The sequence below is a fragment of the Serinus canaria genome, chromosome 1 (assembly GCF_022539315.1).
Source record: "Serinus canaria isolate serCan28SL12 chromosome 1, serCan2020, whole genome shotgun sequence".
Lineage (NCBI taxonomy): Eukaryota > Metazoa > Chordata > Aves > Passeriformes > Fringillidae > Serinus > Serinus canaria.
The window spans coordinates 92,734,006-92,754,384 of NC_066313.1; the positions used below are offsets into that span (position 1 = coordinate 92,734,006).

Consider the following 20,379-nt stretch of genomic DNA (forward strand, 5'->3'; position numbering starts at 1 on the left):
GAAAAATAAGGAAATCTCTCAAACATAACTAACCACTAATACAAGCATGATTTTAGATAAGTTAATAAAGAAGAAAATGTGTCCATGCTTAACGTGTTGCTATTTATTTATTCTTTCCTTTCAGAAAGCTGTTTTGAAAGTAAATACTATTTATTTTTTAATGGGTTCCTTGTTCATGGCACAGACCACGTCTTCCAGATCAGACTATTTTGTAAACACATGAAACACTTTTACTGGGCAAGCTGGATGTCAATTTAGTGATAGCCACATGCACAATAACTCTGTCACAGTATGCAAGCCTTCCCTTCAGTGTAGACTTACAGCTTTCATTCAGATATTCTTGTTGCTCAGCCCCTGTCATATAAAAGCACTGAAGCTTTAAATAACTAATCAATTCAAAAAAAAGTAAAAAAACCCACAACAATAGGAGACAATTTGCATGGTAACTTAATGGGCATGATATAAAAAAAAACCTTAAAAATAAAAAATACTTAATAAATACGTGAACGATTGGAGGTCCTTTCATCTTAACCCTTATCACCTAATTCTGCCTCAATTCCACATGGTGATTATCTAGCTCAGACTAGTATGTGTCTGCGTTTTCTTTACCTGGCATCTGAGCTTTTTATCTGCTCCTAGCATTCAATTTTGCTCTTTCCTATTTTATTTGTAATTCTCCTATTTTTAGAAGCCAATCATCCCTTTGAACATAACTGTCCAGCCAGTCCATGTGCAGAATACACAGCGAGCCTCAGAGAATAATTCTGGCACAATGTGCAATCAGACCTTGAAGCCATGTCAGAGGCACCCTTCAGCCCTTTCATCCCTCACAGGATGCGAGGCACACCCGATGCTCATACATACCAAACAGTCCCCTCTGACTAAGAGGATTTGAATGGGGTTCCTGGGTTACCAGGAAGAACAAAGATACATGGTATAAATAGCAGAGATACATGAAAGCAATCAGCTTCAGGAAATATGACATTTCATAGCCCTACATCAATGGGTCAGAGATTACTGCTTTAGGTGGCATAGGAGATAGAATACACTAAGAGGAGCTCATGGATGAAAACATTGGACTTTTTAAATTTTCTTTTCTGTTTTGCACTGCAACTGGTATATCCAGTTAACAAGGTCTGAGTATTACTTTGAAAACACTACACAGAATAAATATTTGAAGTGAAATAAATTAAGGCATAAGTCCACAGGAATAAAAAAAAATCAAACTGTTTCAAGGATGTCTTTTCATTTTTTACAACCTTTACATTCATGATCATTTTGATTGCATTTGACTAAGCATCTTTTCAGGGATATGCACAACCTACCTGGCACCACAAGACATTATGAGAAATATGACAAAGTTACAGCAGTATCTTTCAGAAAAAGTGATATGAGAAGCAGATGATCAAAGAATCTCTTGACCACAGAACATGGCTATCATGTTTTTTTTTAGAAATTTGTATTTATTATATTGGAAGCATACAAGAGTGGGACTCTGATCTATTCCTTTCATGTTATTTCAAAACACCATTCCTGTTCTCTTGCATTTGCCAGTTCTAATGCAGCCATGGGTAAAATGGATGAGCTTGCTGGAGTCTACAATTATGCTCTGCAGCATCTGCTTTCAGTCAGATATGTAAAGGGCTTTTTCTCAGTCCAGAGTTGCATGTTTGCTAGAATGGGTTAAAAGAAAGAACTTTACCTCTGATTCACTCGTTGCAGAGTTCCCTATCCTGTGCCCTAATCTATCATTAAAAGGGCAATGGGAGAAGAAAAAATTCAGGGGTCAAAGATTTTGTAGGGGTTTCAAAGTCAGGAAACACTTCATATGATCTGAAATTTCCACATATAGTCACGACCGAGCTGGAATATAACAATAAAAAAGAATATGGAAAACCAGAGCAATTACTATTTGAAATTGTTCTAGGCAGAATTGAGAATCAGGAGATATGGCTTTACATAAAACCTCACTCTTCCACTTCAGGATGGAGCAACCAGATTGTGGGGTTTTTTTTCCCCCTGAGCTAAACAGTGAATAGTGTTAAATATGTTCCTTAGGTAGTCATAAGTTTGGATGATTCCATATAGGGAACTCTAGTTGGCATTTTTTATCCTGTAAGACCAATTTCCTGGTCTTACAGGATAAAAAAATTGTTATCTTTTCACTAGTCTTAGAGGCTTCAATATTTAAAGAGCTACTTTAATGAGGAAACCTCTTATTTTACAGGACAGAAAAGAGTCACTGCCCAAGGGAAACGTCCATGCAAGAAGAAATTTCTTGTAACAGCTGCTCTTAGAAATGTTTGACCTTATTTCCACTGTAGAAAAAATTAGGGAACTGTGTAAAATTCAAAAAAAAAAAAAAAAGTGTAAATGCAGCACAGGAAGAAATTAACATTCTACTCAAGAGTTCTTCCCATCTTCTCTGTTATCTTGGCTATTAGGATCACATAATTTTAAAGGCCAGTATTTTAATAATCACTGTATCTACAAACTGTACATTCTGCTGAGCAACATTATCTTATTCTGAAAGATAAAAAATTAAAAGATGTTACAATTTAGGATCACAAGAGATACAAAAGAGTTGGGTTTGTTTTTTTAACTCATCCGTATTTTCTTAAAGTGATTTGCTTTTTATATATATCAGAGGATGTTAACTGAGAGGTAGCATAACTCACAACTGAAATATCTCCTAAACTTGCATTTCTTAATTCAAAAAATGAATGATTGTTTAAAATAATAAAGGCTTATTATTTAAAAGGGGCAACATTTATCTATTTCTTACTAGTTCTGTAAAAAGAAATTTCAGTTTCAGATAAGCACCCATTTTATACATTACAATTTGAAAAATATACTGTGTAGGTTCAAGCAAATACATAGCATTCTATTTAGCAACTGAACAAGATGGGGGAAAGTTAGAGAAAGAATAAAATATGTCCACTTGTATTGAAAGTATGTTTTCTTCACTTGGCCAAAATTGGAAACTTTTTAAACTAATTTCCTGCTGAATTAAATAATGCCATATGGTATAAAAGATCACCTATGGACACTCTAATTAGAAAAAAATTATGTGTTAATTTTGACTGAGATTGAGTTAACTTTCTTCATAATGGCTGGTATGGGGAACAGCCTAGACCCTATGACATCATGCTCAACATAAAAAGTGGATGGAAGAAGGAGGACAGAGAAGACATTTGGAATGATGGTGTTTGTCTTCCCAAATAACTGTAACATGTGATTGGCTCCCTGATCTCCTGGAGATGGCTGAACATCTGCCTGCCCATGCGAAACACCGAATTTATTCTTTGGTTTGCTTTGTTCGTGTCTGTGGCTTTTGCTTTCGCTACTAAAATGTCTTCATCTCAACCCATGGCTTTTCTGGCTTTTATCCTTCCTGTTTCTTCCTGATCTTACAGGTACAGGAATGAGTGAGCAGCGGAGTGGGGCTTGATAAAACCATGACAACACACTGAAACCCTTTTTTTATAGGGAATTGACTCTGTCCATACCTTTTGTGTTGATCATGTAGAAGGTTTCTGCAGCAGCTGTTCTCAAATAATCATTACTTATTATGGAATGTATTCTTGAAGTCACCATTGATATTCTGAATATCTAGGAAGTCATCACCTCTTGCTACTTCACTACTGCTCATTTTCAACATAAGTATACACATTTCTCTGTGAGGAAACTCAGTAAATGAAGAGCTTTATCTAAGATGATGTAGTCTGATTCCTAATCCTCTTAGTGATACACAAAGTTCACAGTTCTGCTTAAATAAACCCCTTTAAACACTTCTTTGTCTTGTAGAGAAAATTTTACTTAAAGATATTTATTAATATTCCATCTCACAACCACTATAAAACAATAGATGAAAATATGTGATAACTTTTGGGGTGTCTAATGTTCAGAATTCTGTATTTCCCCCTAAACTGTAGCTCACAATGTATTCAAGACTAAAAAAGTAGTTTTTATTTATAAGCACTGCTTCCTTGATGTTTTTTAAAAACTGAAGTTCTGACAGCACGTCCAGTACATCTCCCATATTTTTAATAAACATTTGTCTATTGTCTTGCATGCCTAGGCATGAGAGAAATGTGCAACTTCCCACACTTTGAAAGAGTCTATGTATTCAGGATTCAAGCTGGACAACTGCCTATGGTCCTAAAACCAAAGTTTTGGAATGTTTTGTAAATTCTATAAAATGTCTCATTTGCTACAGTATAGGCAGTCGTTTACAGGCAATGTAACCAAATTTGTTTAACATCTGCCAGTCAGACTTGCCACATGTAGGATGCCATAAGTGATTTTGAATGATTTTGACTGATTATTCTATTTCAGGGAACTATCAAGAAAAATACACCAGGAAAAATGGAAAACAATTATTTAGAATATAAACTTCCAGCACACTGAATTGAATGTAGATTTTTTTTTTTTTTTTTTTAAATACTGGTACAGTTCACGATCATCCTGCAGCTATCCTTACAAATTAAAAACAAGGAAAGTTAGAAAATCACCATTTTCTCAAACACATGCTGACTCTAACTTTTGTTATTGTACTCTTCAGTACACTTTAAGCAATGCTATGTGGTAGTGATCAGTGAGACTAACCAAAGTCCTTGCTCAGACTTTTTTTACACAGTTTTGCTTTTCCTATAAGCAACAGTAAGCATGTTTCATTTTATCAGAAAAGCATGTTTTCATTTTATCAGTCCTTTCCTAAGTAAAACATATTAAATTGTAAATATGTCAAACTACCTTTGACAACACCACTAGCTCTTATTTTCTCAGCCTTGCCAAGAAGACTTGGGGGTGCTGGTGGGTGAGAGACTGGACATGACCCTAAAATGTTTGCTTGCCTTTCAGAGAGCCAATAATATCCTGGGATGCATCAAAAGAAGTATGGCCATCAAGCTGAGGGAGGTGGTTTTGTTCCACCAGTCTCTGGTGAGACTGCCCCTGGAATCCCCAGCACAGGAAGGACATTGACCCTTTGGAGTGAATCCAGAGGAGGGCTGCTAAGTTGATTAGAGGTAATGAGCACCTCTCCTATCAGGAGAATTGAGATTATTCATCCTGGGAAAGGCAAGGCTTTGGAGTGACCTAATTGTGTCCCACAAGAAAGATACAGAGGGATGATTACAAGAGCATGAAGTGACAGGATAGGTGGTTTCAAACTAAGAGTAGGTTTAGATTAGATATCAGAAAAAAAATATTTACTGGGGGTGGTGAGGGACTGGAAGATGTTGCCTGAAAAAGTCATTAATGCTCCTTCCCTGGCAGTACTCAAGGGTTGGATCTGGCTCTGAGGAACCTGGTCTAGTGGAAGTTATCTCTGGCTGCAGCATGGGGGTTGGAATTAAATGACCTTTAAGGTGCCTTACAACCCAGGCTATTGTATGAATCTATTATAGGATTTTTCTGACCTTGTCTTCTATTTACTTCTTCTTATAAATAGAAAAATGCATAGGTGATTCATTAGAATTTCTAAAGTAGTACCTCTCTATATATTATTTCTCTAAGACATCAGTTTCATTTCTCTTAGGCAGGGCATATCAAAGTCATACATTCTGAGTACTGCCTTTGGAGAAAAAATTAAAATGTGGAAGGGGTAAAATGTTACCAATTACTTGTCTTTTTATGTTTTTAAATGAAATTTCTCTTCATTGAGATGACATAGAAAGTGTTTCCAGATAGGAGAATTTTAATATAGTCTTCTTTTAGGTACCATCTTTTGGCAGATACCAAGATGCAAGCAATTTGTCCTCGATGATTCAGCTATATAGCTAACTGATTACCAGACTGAGATACTTCTTTGTTGGAGGGATTTGCTTCCTCGTATGATCTTTTCAAATTATTTCAGATTCAAGTTATTAAAATGAAAGGAAGACCTTCTCTGTAATAAGAGAAGATATTGCATTTTAAAGAAGACAATCGGAAGGTGAAAACTGGATACCTTAAATTGAAAAACAAAAGTCCTGCTGATTTAAACAGCAGAAGGATTTAATCATGAATGTCAGAAAAATTGGTCCCACAAGTTATTGAATATATTGCATGCAGTTATGAAGAAGAAATAGCAGTTCAAAGTGTGTTATTTTAGCAGGTATGCACAATGGATTTTTATCTTCCCAATAAAGTTTCTCTTTCAGAAGACTTATATTTGACTTATTATATTTGAAGTAAACCTCGGAATATTTTCTTGCAAGAGTTGTCCATGTACATATATGCTATGAAGGTCATAAAGGGGACAAAGCATTTTTTAATAAAAATCATTGCTTGTGAAGACAAATTATTAAATAACTTTTTTTTTTTTTAGGATTTTTAAAGTGCCTAAGATATAAAACTTTCTGAAAACCTACTAATACTTATTGAAAATTAGAAGTCTAACTCTCTTATCAGCCACAGGCATGACTAAATGGCTTCAGCAGGCACTATAAAGGTCTCAGTAAAATTTACTTGTATTTCAATTGAGCCTTGACTAAAACCACAGGAAAAAATCACATATATATATACTGGGAGAGGAGCAGCTGGAGAGCAGCCCTTCAGAAATGGATCTGGGGATGCTGGTCAGCAGCAGTCTAAGCAGAAGTCAGCAGGGTGCCTGGGCAGCCAAGAGGACAAACCCCATCCTGGAGGGCATCACCAGCTGCCCAAACCAGACAGTTATCCCCCCTCATTCAGCCTCACCTTGAGTACAGTTCTGGGCCCTGGGATTTAAGAAGAATGTGAAAATCCTTGAATCCATCCAGAGGATGGCACCAAAGTTGGTGTTAGGGCTCAAATCCATAAAAGATAAGGTTTTTCACCAAGGCCTCCTTTTTCTTTCCCCACAAAATAACCAAATAATTTAAATTTTGATATTCTGAAAAACAGCAGAAACTTCCACTCACCAAGATAAATGATTGAAATATTTCTTCTTTAAAAAGAGATTTACAGCATTTGGAAATGAAGATAAGACCATTTCAAGAAAGAAACAATCTTGAGTCTAGCATTGTAAACACCATGTGCATAAATATAAGCAGATACAAAGTGCTATGAGCTCCTGGTTGTGGTTGTATAGAAAAAAGCAATTATTCTCCTGTCATTCTATTGCTATGAAAAAACAGATTTTTTTTTTTTTTATCACTTAGTAATGCACATTAGCAGAAAAGAGAAATCTTTTGCTTCTTTGAGAAGTCATCAATTGAAGCAATGTAATTTCTCCCAGGAGCAAGGGAAAAGTAAAGATGAAATTAGGGCCTTATGAGTCATAGCTTTTTCTCTCTTCTATTTTGGGAGTACAGCATCTGTAAGCTACCCTTTATTCAGAATTGAATTCCTTGTATTTTTATCAAGGACTAATCCAAGTCCTTGATTAAAACAATTAGCAATCTAGGGCAGAATGTGTGTTTGATTCCTCCTACTTCCCACAGTAACTTAAAAATAACATGCAGAAAGTGTGGGACTTTTTTGGTTGTTGGTTTGGTTTGTTTCCACTCTGTCCACGAAACAGGAATTCTCTCAATATTTTCTGGTAAAAGGAAAACTAGACAGAAGTTAAGGAGCTTTACAGTCAAATCTCTTAGAGGTTTACAGTAGCTAAGTCATCTGTATCAAAAACATAAAGCTTTAATGGCAGTATTTCTCCCTGAAAGATTCTCAGTGGAAGAAAATTTTTTTGATTATGTCTTGCTGGGGACTAATGCAATCTCACTGAAAGTATAAAGGCATGAAGTTTTTCTCATGATTAATTAGTCTCAATGTGATACTTGGTTGAGGGCTAGACAATCTCTAAAAATCGGTGTATTATTTGTTACCTTCTTATTTGACAAAAATATCTTCTAATAGAAACACAATTAGTCATTAGAGATGAGATTATAACAGAGACATAATGCAGTTAGGTACCTACTTGCTAACAAAAGTGGAAATATTTTCAAGGAGCACAAATATTTACAATCAGACAACTTTTTTTACATGGAACAACAGTGAAATGTGAAAAATCATACTTAAATTGTTTCAAAGGAGTCACACACCTGAGTAAATGTTAAACATTGGTTTAACATTTCTAGCAGAAATCAAAACTCAAACTTATTCATTATATTTACAGATATTGGTTTTGTTTCTCTACATGGCTAAGATCTGACTTTATGCAAATTATGATTGCATGAGTGATGAAACTTAGGTACCTTCTAGTTTTATTCTTGTCTCTAAAATTCTTCTGAAGTTTAAGTATTTATTTATTTTACCTTTTCCCAGATCCCAAAGTTGGGGGTACTTAGTTTTAGGAAACAACATAATACAATCCCCAGATGGTGTGAAAATGGGGAGCAGAAAATTGGGAAATTCTTAAAGAATTTTGTCCTTCTCACTTTTTCAACAGTAATTTTATTACATCCAGTACTGTTATGCTTTCTCCTAATCAATGTGAACTTTAAATGAACAAGTGCTATCACAGGAGACTTGACACCAATGAAAGCCAAAAGGACACATTATTTTGATTTCTTAAATGGAAACCATAATTTCCAGTTAGAAAGCAGAACTGAAAAGATGAAAATGGATAGCCTTTCTCAGCTGCTAACCTTTACCTACAGATATCTATTGAAGAATGTACTTAACACCCACCACCAGAAAGCTTTATTTATTCAATATTTTTACAGAGGCCTTTGAAGATATTAAAGCAAAACAAAAAAAAAAAAAAATCCATCTGTTCTAAAATGGAAACTCCAAAGCCACACTGGAAGCAGGTTTTTTGCTCTCTATACTGCATATTCATACACTGTGTAAATAGGTATTGTAAAGCAGTAAAGGTATTTTGATCCTTCAGTGTCTGCCAGGCTCTAATTGCAAGAAATTATGTGGAAGGTATAAAATAATTCAGGAAAAAATGCATTTGTTTTGTGCTATCCTTCCAAGAGCTGGTGAAATCATGCATCTTTTAACTCTTTTAACCACTGCAAGATTCTCCCCTCTCTCCTTGTGAACAATGTAATGACATTTACCTCACACACTTTTGACATTCTGATTTTGTTAACAAGATCATTTCCAAGGGGTGTTTAGATTAAATTACACTTTTTTTTTCTTTTTTTCCTTCTAATTTCTGTATAAGTATCGTCTCCTACAAAACTATAGATTTAACATGTATTTCTTTCAGTCAGCCAGAATCTTCATAATAGTATTAAAACCATGTCTCTCACAGTATCTTTCTGGATAACATGTCCAGCACACTGCTGGGTAAACACATCATGCATTGGGTTAGTAACTGGCTCACAGATCAGGCCCATAGGGTCCTTTTACACTGTCTTGTAGCTTTTTGATCTGTTTTGCTATATAGGCTATGATATAAATTATTTTATAAGACTATGCTCTACTGTCATAGAAAACTGAGTGGATCCATCAAGCCTGGAGAAACTGGATTTTGTTACATTTAGGTAAAAGGAACTCTATGTCAACAGTTTCTTGCTAAATTCCATTTTTGACAATTACATTTTACCAAACAATATAATTGGTTTTAGAAGCCCTATGAGTCTACACATAGCTTCTCATGACACTGTTACTTAAGCATTTTTGGCTTCTGATATTTGAAATGGAAGAGTCTAAATCAAATGGTATATGGATAGAGCTTATGAGCTGCATTTCCACAAACACAATTTCTGTGACTGTAATAATATAATTAAAATATAAGAAAAATGTAATTTTTACCAAAAGCAAAAGAATTATAAATCATATTTGCAATGTTTACAAAAATATGTTAATAGCAGTGGGATTAATAGCTATTATTCTGGGAATTTAGGAATTACACTGAACTAAAAAATCAGCTATGGAAACTGACATTTACTAACAAATTGTTAGCCAGCTGGGAAGAAACATGAGAGACCAAACTCACCAGGAAATCTGCATGAAGCTTAGAGATGAGAGTGAGGCAATGTAGACAAGTTTGTATTGGCTTCAACAAGAGAAACAGTCACAGTAACCTTAATGAGTCTGAGTAAACCTCCTCTCTGTGTAAGCATGAAATCGATTTACTTAGCACACTCCAGCTCCTGGGTCATTCCCATGTTTTATTACCTCTGGCCTTTTCTACCAGGAGACCACCTTAAGTTTCCTGTACTAGTGGAATCACACACACTGAAGGTAGAGAAGGGCTGTCCAGAAGCACAAAGGGAATAGAGATCTGCGTATCAAAGTTTAAAATACAGAGTTAATCTGTGCAGCAATTACATTACTGAAGATAAAGTTCAACATCTTGTAGAGCAGTGCACAAAAGAATCTGGCCCATGGGGTCACATACTTTGCTCTACTTGATTACTGCTGAACAGGATTAGAATAGAATAGAATAGAATAGAATAGAATAGAATAGAATAGAATAGAATAGAATAGAATAGAATAGAATAGAACACAATGCAGCTCAGCTGGAATGGACCTGTAACAGTCAGTCAAATCCTAAGCAGTTCATTTACAACATGCACTTTGTCAGTGCTGTAACTTGCACAACAGGTACCCAGTGAACTAGAGCAAGGTAAGGTTCTCACTAACTTGAAGATGCATGGAGCTTCCTTGCAAACTTGATTTATATTTCACTGTCTAATATGATTACTTATAGAGATTATAATTGCATGTGGATATAATTTCAGCTAAAAGGAAGTCCAGGCTTTTCAGACAGAGTATTTAAAATGGATGCTTATTGCCAAAAAGGAAGATAGATGAGAGATAGTCTATTCTTATCTGCATGATTTAGAATTGTAAGAGGAAGAAAATTGCAAGGGGTCTCAGAAATGCTAATTCAATTTTACAATTCTGAACTCTTAGTGTGTGTCCCATTTTACTGCAGTAGATGTTTCAGTTAGCTCTGCCTTACAAAATATCTCATTCAGGTTTCTAGAATTATCTCAGCTTTTGCATTTCTTGTTTTTCTGTAGTAAGATTCTGGCTTCCAAATGCCAGATTCATATTTCTAGAAATCATCTCTGGTTTTGTCACGCAAGAACATTCCTCTTTGAATATGATAACTTTTTAGACAATTGCTTAAGATTTTTTTCTTGAAAATATGTACCACTGTGATTGAATTTAACTGCATAAAGAAATACTATAGGACTTTGATTTTATTGCTTTGAGGTTTTGTTTTGGTTTTGGATTTTTGTTTTTTTTTTTTAGGGAGGGTGAGTTGTCAGGTTTACTCTCATGCTGGGATTTCACAGATTGAAATCTCACCATGAGACAGATGATTCAGGTCATGTCTCTGTAAAACAACACTAAACATAAATCCCTCTTTTGTATTTTTCCTGCCAACATAATCCTGAAAAAGGCACTAAAAGAGTGCTTGTAGCTGTGTTGGAAAGATGTTGCTACTCCTAAAAGCATAGCCACAATGACTAAGAATGTAGATAATAAAGAGGAATTGAGAAGTATCTAGATTGAGTGAGCCAGGTTGTTCAAACCATTCCATTTTTTGTAACACTCTAACATACTTTTATTAGGGTATCTATTTTCCCTCCCACTCTCATAAATTTCTATTATTTTTGTAAGTTAACTCTCCAAATTACTTTGGAATTTTGAAAATTCAACTCCATTTTAGAAAAACCTATATGTATTATAAAAAGTTACACAAAGCTCAAAGCATGTAGTGAGGGTTGGGGACCACCATGGGATTTAGTACTTCTGTGTTTTGCAGTATTGAATTTTTCAGTATACAGGAGCACTGCCTCACACTGGGACAGCTTAGCAGCTTCCTCTAGCCGCAGAAGCATTTTCAGTCATTACTGTGGCAAGGTATGAGTAAAAACAGAAACTGCCTAGCTGGGCAGAGGCAGCATCCTCACAAGCTTTGAAGTGCACAAGTAATTAAACAATGCCCACTACAATAAGTAGAAGGAAAATGTAAGTATTTTTATTTTATTGTTGCAAAAGTATCCTATCCATGGAATGCATTTTGATAAATGCATGTTCATACTTAAAGGGAAAATATGGCCTTCTAAATAACAACAACTCACATTATTGGTGGACATATTCTTGGGGATCTAGAAATTAGAGAAAATTCTAGAACTCAAAGGAAAGAGAGACATACTTAATAAGTTGGAAAGTCTTGGGCCCATCTGCTGTTATTTTGTCATGGTGCTACCTAAGAAAGAGAGAGAGATGAGGAAATTATTCCCAGACCATCTCTGCAGTCCTCTAAGAGGGGGTATTTTTGGAGTTCCAGATAAATATTGTTTACTTATCTGTGTCTTTTCTGACTCAGACATCTATCTTTTCATTTACTTTAGAGCAGAATTTTTAATTTCTCGGTTGTACCCACACTTTGGGGAAGTGGAACCAGGGACATATATCCTAGGAAGAAGATAAAGTTGTTGTCCAGATATGCTGGGATGGGATTAGAAAAACTAAGGTGTAGCTGGAGCTGAATTGGCAAGGAATATGAAGACTGGCTAGAAGGACTTTTACAAATATGTTGCTCAGAAAAGGAAGATGTACTTCCCACAATAAATAAGACAAGAGAACTATTGAAAAATCCCATGGAGAAGTTTGAGGTACTAAAACATTTTTTCTGTTCGTCAGTTTTCACTGGTAATCTCTTTTCCTACATCTGTCAAATCCCCAAATTTTCAGGCAGAGATAGGGGGAATAAAGTCTCCACTATTGTAGTAGATCAGTTTTCAGATCACCTGAGGAACCTGAGCATACAGAAGTCCATGGGACCCAATAAAAATCTTGAGGGACATAAAAGATTCAGACACTAAGCCAATTTCTGCCATGTTTTAAAAACCAGGGAATCAGAGGAAGGCCCCAGTGACTGAGGGGATACCACATCTGTTTTAAAAAAACACATCAGGAGGATCCTGGGAAGTACTGACCAGTCAGCTTCCCCTCCATGCCCAATAAGATTACAGAACAGATCCTCATGGAAATTATACTGAAGCCTATGCAAGACAGAAATATGACCAGAGACAGCATCGTGGCTTCACCAAGGGCAAATCATGTCTGGCTTAGCAACAAGAATAAGAGACCACATACAATAATGTGACTCCATCGGTAGCAAGCAAAGAGCAATGGATGTTATTGACTGGATGTTATCTGCCTTGATGTTTTTAAGAAACTTGATAAGATCCCCTATAACATTCTTGACAATAAATTGAAGAAATATGAATTTTATGGATGGACTGTTGGATGGTTAATGAACTGACTGAATGGCCATGTACTCAAAAATTGCAGCCAACAGCTAAATATGCAAGTGGAAATCAGTAACCAGTGGTGTCCCTTAAAGGTCCATACTGGGACCAATACTACTTAATACCTTCATTAAGGACATAGACTGTGGGATTATGTGCACCATCAGGAAGTGTGTGGACATCACAAAGATGAGTACAGCACTTGATGTACTAGAGGGAAGGGATACCATCCAGAAGGACTTTGAAAGGCTTGAAAAATGGACCAGTGGGAACCTCAAGAAGATCAACAAAGCCAAGTGCAAGGTCCTGTACCACCACTGGAAGAAAATCCAGTATTTTACAGACTGAGAATGAATGAGATGGCTTGGGGAAAATGGTGGATGAAAATACTGGACAAGAAACAGCAATATGCACCTGCAGCCCAGAAAACTAACCACATCCTGGGCTGCATCAAAAGCAGTGTGGGCAGCAGGATGATGGAGGTGATCCTGTCCCTCTACTCTGGTCTTGTAGGACTCCATCTGGAGTGCAGCATCCAGCTCTGGGGACCCCAGAACATAAAAGCCACAGACATGTTAAGGAAGGTCCAGAGGAGGGCCACAAAAAATGGCCAGAAAACTGAACTGGGGCTTTTCAACCTGGAGAAGAAAATGCTTCTAAGATACCTTATTGGAGCCTTGCAATATCCAAAGGCTGAATACAAGAAAGATGGAGAAACTTTTAACCAGGCCTACAGTGGCAGGACAGAGGGCAAAAAAAATTTTTTATTAGAGGGTGGGTAGACACTGGAACAGGTTGCTTAGAGAATTGTGGATGCTTCATCTCTAGAAGTGTTCAAGGTCAGGTTGGACCAAGCTTTGAGCAACCTGATGTAACCAATGTCCCTTCCCATGGCATCAGGATTGGACTGGATGGTCTTGGAAGGTCCTTTTGAACCCAATCTATTTCTTGGTTCTATGATTTGTCTGTCTAAGATCATCCAGTGGTTATCTGTGTGTTCTTAATACTTTTTCCATCTACTGCTATTAATAACACACTATAGACTGAAAGAAAAATAATATAATGTGACTCAAGAACAGTTCTAACATTTATGGAGAGTATAAGATCAAGTATTCATGTCAATTCAAGTGAATTTTCCAGAGGAATTTAGGATGTCCAGCAGTTCAGCACTGTGATCAATTAGATGTATATTCCTTCTTTACTGGGTGGAACAGTAGCGATGGAATTACACATCTCTGTCATTAAAAATAGATTTGTATGTGACTTTGTGTATGCACTTACAAATCAAACACCATTGAAACACACCAGATTTACAGAAATATGACCTCCAGTAACCCAGACTAGAAGAAAGGGATACAAATATTGTTATTATTCAAACTGTATGTCATAAAATGACTCTACTTTTTTAACTCTTATGAATAGTCATGTTTGTTTTAGACTTGATGGTTTTTCTGAAGACATTTGTGTTTTCTTTTTCATTTTTTTTAACTCATTAAGCAAGTCAAAAAAACATGGGGTTTACCTAATATCTTCCAATGTCCAGGGAGAGCCTAAGGAGCTCTCAACAATCACATTTACATTTCACCCAGGAGGAAAAAATGTAAATATGTTCATAAAACAGATTTCCTCTGATTTTTAAGTGGGTACACATTTTCTGAATATCTTCTGTTTTTCTAATTCAAACATAGACTTTTGTAATAAAGAATAAATTCCATAGCATCTTGAAAGTTACATTTGCCACTGTTGAGGAGCAATATTTAATGTCAATTCACATACGTATTTTCCCTAATCCATTTAAAATTCTGACTACTATTACTTTTCTGTATCTCATATAAATGTTTTGTGCCTTTCAGCCCAAGTCACACAATTAAAAAAAAAGCATTCTCTTTCTTCTATTTTGTTTGTTTTCTACATAAATACATAAAATAAGAGTTCACCATTACAAATATTGCACTTTTTCCTTTAGATTCATAAAATACAGATGGACAATGAAACATTTTAAATGACCTTAAGTGGTTTACACACATCTGTATCCTTCAAAATTGTTAGTTTTAAGAAACCAAGAGAAAACTCTTTAAAGAGATGCATTACATAATCTTTTATATACATAAATAACTATCAAGATTCTGAGTATACATGTTGATTGACAACAACCAAAACAGCAATTTTTTTTCTTGTGTCTTCAGTTCTTCTTTTTTTGTCCTTTTGTTTGGATGGTTGGTTTTTTGTTGGTTTTTGTTGTTGTTTTGAGGGGTTTTTGGTTCGGTTCATTTTTTCAGATTTTCTTTTTTAATTTGTTTGTTTGGGTGTTTCTGAATATCAAGACTGCATGCATAAATATACCAAGATATCTTTTTAGATTTCTGGCTTTAAATTTAAATCTTTTTCCCTCCTAGAAAAAAATACTCTTTTGTATTTAATGAATAGTCAAAATTGGGGATAAGAAAAAAAATTCTCAGTACTTTGATGAACTGTTAAGTTGTTGAAAAACATGAACAGCATGAACAGATAACTCATCAACAGAAGACCTCTTTGTTCCAAAACAGTACCTACCATGAAAATAGATCAGCTTTGCTATTAGGAAAAATAAAATCAAAAGTCCTTGTAAAAAGACACACAAACAAAATTACTGTACCTTAGCCTGTGTTGGTAAAATGCCAGAAATATGAGCATTTGAGCATTTTGTATTCTGTTCTATACAACTATAAGCTTTTTCACTAAGATAATAAATATTTCTAATGTCTGCCATTTTCTGCAATTTTTTAGATTTTATTTTTTCTATGGAAAAGTAGAACATCAAAAAATAAATAAACCTTGTTTTGAACAAAAGTTTGGTACATGCTATACGCCTTGATTATGGAGTTTCTTATCTTTTTGAAGATAATGTCACTGTACTCCTTAAAACCCCCTGATTACCCGCAACACATCTTCCATCAGTGTGTAAGGCCTTTATTTTTTGTATGTATCTCTAAAAACCGATTTACACACAATAAGTAATACAGATAAATAGTAACACTTTCCTTCTTTTTGCCATTGCCAACTGTTTTAAAACTCTGAGGACTCATTCTTAATTTACTTTCTTCTTTTTTGTTTTTCAAACATAGAATAGAAATTATTTAGGAAAAAGATACCAGTCATCAAAACATTATTCATTTCCAGTCCATTTCTTTTTAAGGTGAAGGCAGTTGTCAAAAATAATGTCATTTAGCCCAGTTTCCTTTACAAAAAGGAGAGAATTCAAAATCCATCATTGACATTGTTCTGTTTTAAAATCAAAACTGAGTCAAATATCTATGATTGATCAGTGGAAAAATTCAGCAATCAAATATTTCTGTGCAAATATTTCTATGAAGAAAAGAGTCACTTACCTAAAACCCCCAGCCTGTAATTGATAGTGATAACAATGACATTTCCATAACTTGCCAGAATGCTGCCATCAATCATATTTCCAGTACCCTCCATGTAAGATCCACCATGGATGTAGACCATAACGGGTTTCTTGCTGTTCTGATCATGAATGTCTGAAAAAATTCAAGTAAGGAAAACACAGTAAAGCAATAAAAACATAAGGAAAATGCCATTAGCAATTTTTATTAGTGCTTACAATAGTCTTAATTACTTCCTATGTTTTCAATGTCACCACCCCTATACCCAGTAGTTTGCACAGTTCAGGATCATTCTACAAGCCTCATATTTATAATTTAAAATTTAAAATACTATTTCCACTAAAATGGTCTCACTTCAAATGCATTCAGTATTACAGAAAATTTAGTTTTAATAGAAATGTCTCAAAGCCTAAAAAAAAAAATTATGAAATCATCTTGGTTTCTTTAGAATACTCAACTTCAAATATATATCAATTTAGAAATACCTGTGCATCTAATAATAAAACTATAGAAATGATCCATACTTTCCCATTTCTTGCGGGACATAATTTTTGAAATTATATTCCCAATAGTTCAGTAAGAGATAATTACAAAAACTCTAACTGTTCTGGTAGAAGAAAACATAGTAGACTGTTCTTTCTTTTAAACAGCCTACGAATTAACAGAGAGGATTTATGTGAATTTATGGTATACATTATTTTGCATTTAAATCAAATTATGTCTTTTGTGTTGCACTTTTCCTGGTCTAGTAGAAGCTAAGCCTCAAAGAACAACCTTGAGTTAATGGTATTGCTGATCTTTTGTATAGGTGGAAAATTCTTGGCTACTTTTAAAAAAAATAAACAGCTGGGTCCATAAAAGAAATTTCAATGAAATTGAAAAAAAATTTAAATATTGTAAAAGAAAGTTAAATGAAATTGATATTACATAAGTAATAATGAGTTATAAAGATGTGCTAATCAGTGATTGTGGTATATTTGGGAGAAGGTTAATCTAAAAGTTCGGCTCTTGATGCCAGTGATGATTCAGAATACCTAAAAATGGGATTTATGTTCTCTACAAAAACAATGTGAAGAGAGGTTAAGCTCCTTTATAAAGTAGAAGTCAATTCAGCAAGCTACCATTAGATATACAAATCTATAAATAATTCAGTCTATCTGCATGGAATCAGAGCACTCCTTTCAAGTATACAGCACAACATACAAGGAAAAGCAGAGCCTCTGATAATTAACCGGGTTTTGGAAAAAAATCTTTTGGATAGGCATATATTGAAGTGTGGATAAAGGAGGTGGACAAAGAAAAAGCTGAGATAAATACCTACAGGTGAGGGATCTACATTTGAAAAGCTTCCAAACATCCTCCCTCCCCTCAGGCTGGTTAGGAAATGCTGAGATAAAAAATGTGATCACCAATGAGGTACCAGATAGTCAGTGTTTTACGTATGTGGAACTAATTAGAGAATATTTAAAAGAAAATTTTGACTATCATATTCCTGTGTCCCACTTTTGCTTTACTCTTGTGTATAACTTAAATATCACTAATTTCCAGCTGAGTTTAGGAATGTCCAGGGTGCAATGTACACCTATTTGTCAGAGTTTAAGACTTGTCATTGATTCTGCCTCCTTTCCACTAAAAGATATATCCTTACATGTTGTATTTTAAATATTGAACTTGAGCAGCAGAATAAAATTTCTGTGATATGATCTTTTTAATTGTTGTGACTATAAGAGTAGTACAGCAATTAAACAGATCATTTAAAGCAATGAGGTGCATTCTAGTCAATCTTTTTTTTTTTTATTGTCAGCATTTTCAGCAAAGTATACAAAAGTGCTTCTTATTTGAAGGCACAGCTAAGATCTCAAAGAACCTGAAAGCAGCAATTATTTAACATAATTATTCGTGTTGCTGAACTACCTTTCCCTTCTCTCCCCGAAATCTCATGGCATGATTTGTTTGCATTTAATCTTTTCTTATTACCTCATTCTACCTCAGGGTTGAATCTTTCACTGATGAAGTCAATAGAAGGTTTCCCCTTCCTCTTCAATGGGAACATTATTATTTTCAGCATAAAGGAAGTTAGCTCAATGCTTTATATGCTTAGATCTAAAGTGGCTATCTTTGTTAATCATGCAATCCAACATTTTATAAATTTTTTAAAAGGTTGAATAATAATGTGTTCATAATCTAGTATTTGTCTTTATTTTTAAAGCAACTTTGATTTTGTTTGTTATTTTTCCTTTACTTTAAAATTAACTTAAGAATTTGATATAAAGATGATAATACCATTGTTAGAAAAAAAGCCTATGTTGCACAGAAATAGGAAGGTTATAATCAGAAAGAAACAGAGTAATTTTGGGGTACTCTGCACAGTATTTCTGTGTTGTAAAAAGAAGTATAATTCAGCAGTGAAGGTGGTGGAGTAGAGGGCAATCAGTGTGAACCAAAGACCTGAGGTTTTTATTATGGTATTTTATATACAGACATACTAGCTACAATAGACCTGAACTCCCAGGAAAAGAGGTGGTAGTATCCTCACTGCAGTGTGTATGATTCTAAGGGAAATAGAGAGGACATATGTTTCAAAGTCATTTGAAATTTTGTCACATGGGAAAAAAACAGGAAAAAAGACATGGAATAGCACTTTGGATTGGCCAAGCCTGAGAGGATTAATAAAGATGTTGCTTTGAAGCCAGACCAATAAACTATCCAGGATTTTTTTCTTCTCATTTAATGTGAAAATGTTTTTTGATAATTTGGTAAATACATGTAAACTGACAATGTAACTTTAATAAAAAAGAAGGGTGAGAATAGAGGAAGATTTCATGACTTCATTCTATTTTGGTGCATCCTAAATAGATTTGTTGCGTCAAGGCAAGAAAAAAACTGTTTCCATCTTAAAGTTTTTTGGGCTACTTCACTGTGAACTTTTAGCATTTCCTTTCAGGAAACCCAGTCCAGCTTTGAAAGAAGTCAATGAAAATGATTGTAACTGATTTCAGTGGGAATGTGGTCAGAGTCGGAATGAATGCGTCTCAGAGGCTAGCTGATTACAGGAAAAACACAATAAAGCAACATCAACAGCTTCCTTTATTTTTGTGTCCTGAAATAAACCACATCCTGTGAGAAAAAAATATAAATAAGTAAATAAAAATAGCAAAGACAAAGCACAATTCAACTGTATCAATGTACAGCATGTGCACTGGGGAAACAGTGGAAGTGAAAGGAAGGATATATGTGAGATTTTTTCATTAATTTCAAACAAGTGAATATACAAAATGTGTAGGAGGGAAAAGAGCACATGCATGTTTTTAAATTCCATTTTCTCAGCCTAAGTAAGAATAGAGGGGAAAAATATGTGGTTTCAAATAACATTTATGTTACTCACTTAACACATATTTAGGAATAAATTTTACACCTATGTCACGGAGGAACTGCAGTCATCTATATGCTAATTTAGATTTTAAAAAGAAAAACAATCAAAGCAAATTCTAAAGAAGAAAATAAAGAAGCACACTGATGTGAGCTTCTGCAAATAAGGGACTAAAAATCATGTTGAAATAACAGCAATAATAATAACAATATTCATTCTTATTATAACAAAAATTGAAAAGATTATGTTCATGCATCAGGGTCAGGCTTTGAAAAAACAAAAAATACCTTCATCTTCACCACGATCATTACTGGTTATATCATCTGCGCTTTTCTTTGTGTTGGCTCCTGGGTTCATATTGAGGAGGAGAATAAAGGGAAAAAAGAGAATTCAAAACCAGCAGGCTCTCAAAAATAAAAAAACCACTAGTACAAAAAATGTAACAAAAATGTCAAAATCTGTTACATTTGAAATTGAAAAACAA

At 34.7% G+C, this 20,379-nt stretch overlaps 1 protein-coding gene across 2 annotated transcripts in view; it reads right to left on the reverse strand.

Moving 5' to 3' along the window:
• Positions 1 to 20,379, reverse strand: part of NLGN4X (neuroligin 4 X-linked) — a 163,466-nt gene that overhangs the window by 50,081 nt on the left and 93,006 nt on the right. The window contains exons 4-5 of one of the 2 annotated variants that reach the window (XM_018909001.3): positions 20,183 to 20,242; positions 16,508 to 16,660 (exon numbers count right to left, since the gene is read on the reverse strand). In XM_018909001.3, coding sequence (XP_018764546.1) covers positions 16,508 to 16,660; positions 20,183 to 20,242 — 213 coding nt within the window. The remainder of the gene's footprint in view (positions 1 to 16,507; positions 16,661 to 20,182; positions 20,243 to 20,379) is intronic. The other variant, XM_009085481.4, reaches the window with a different exon arrangement.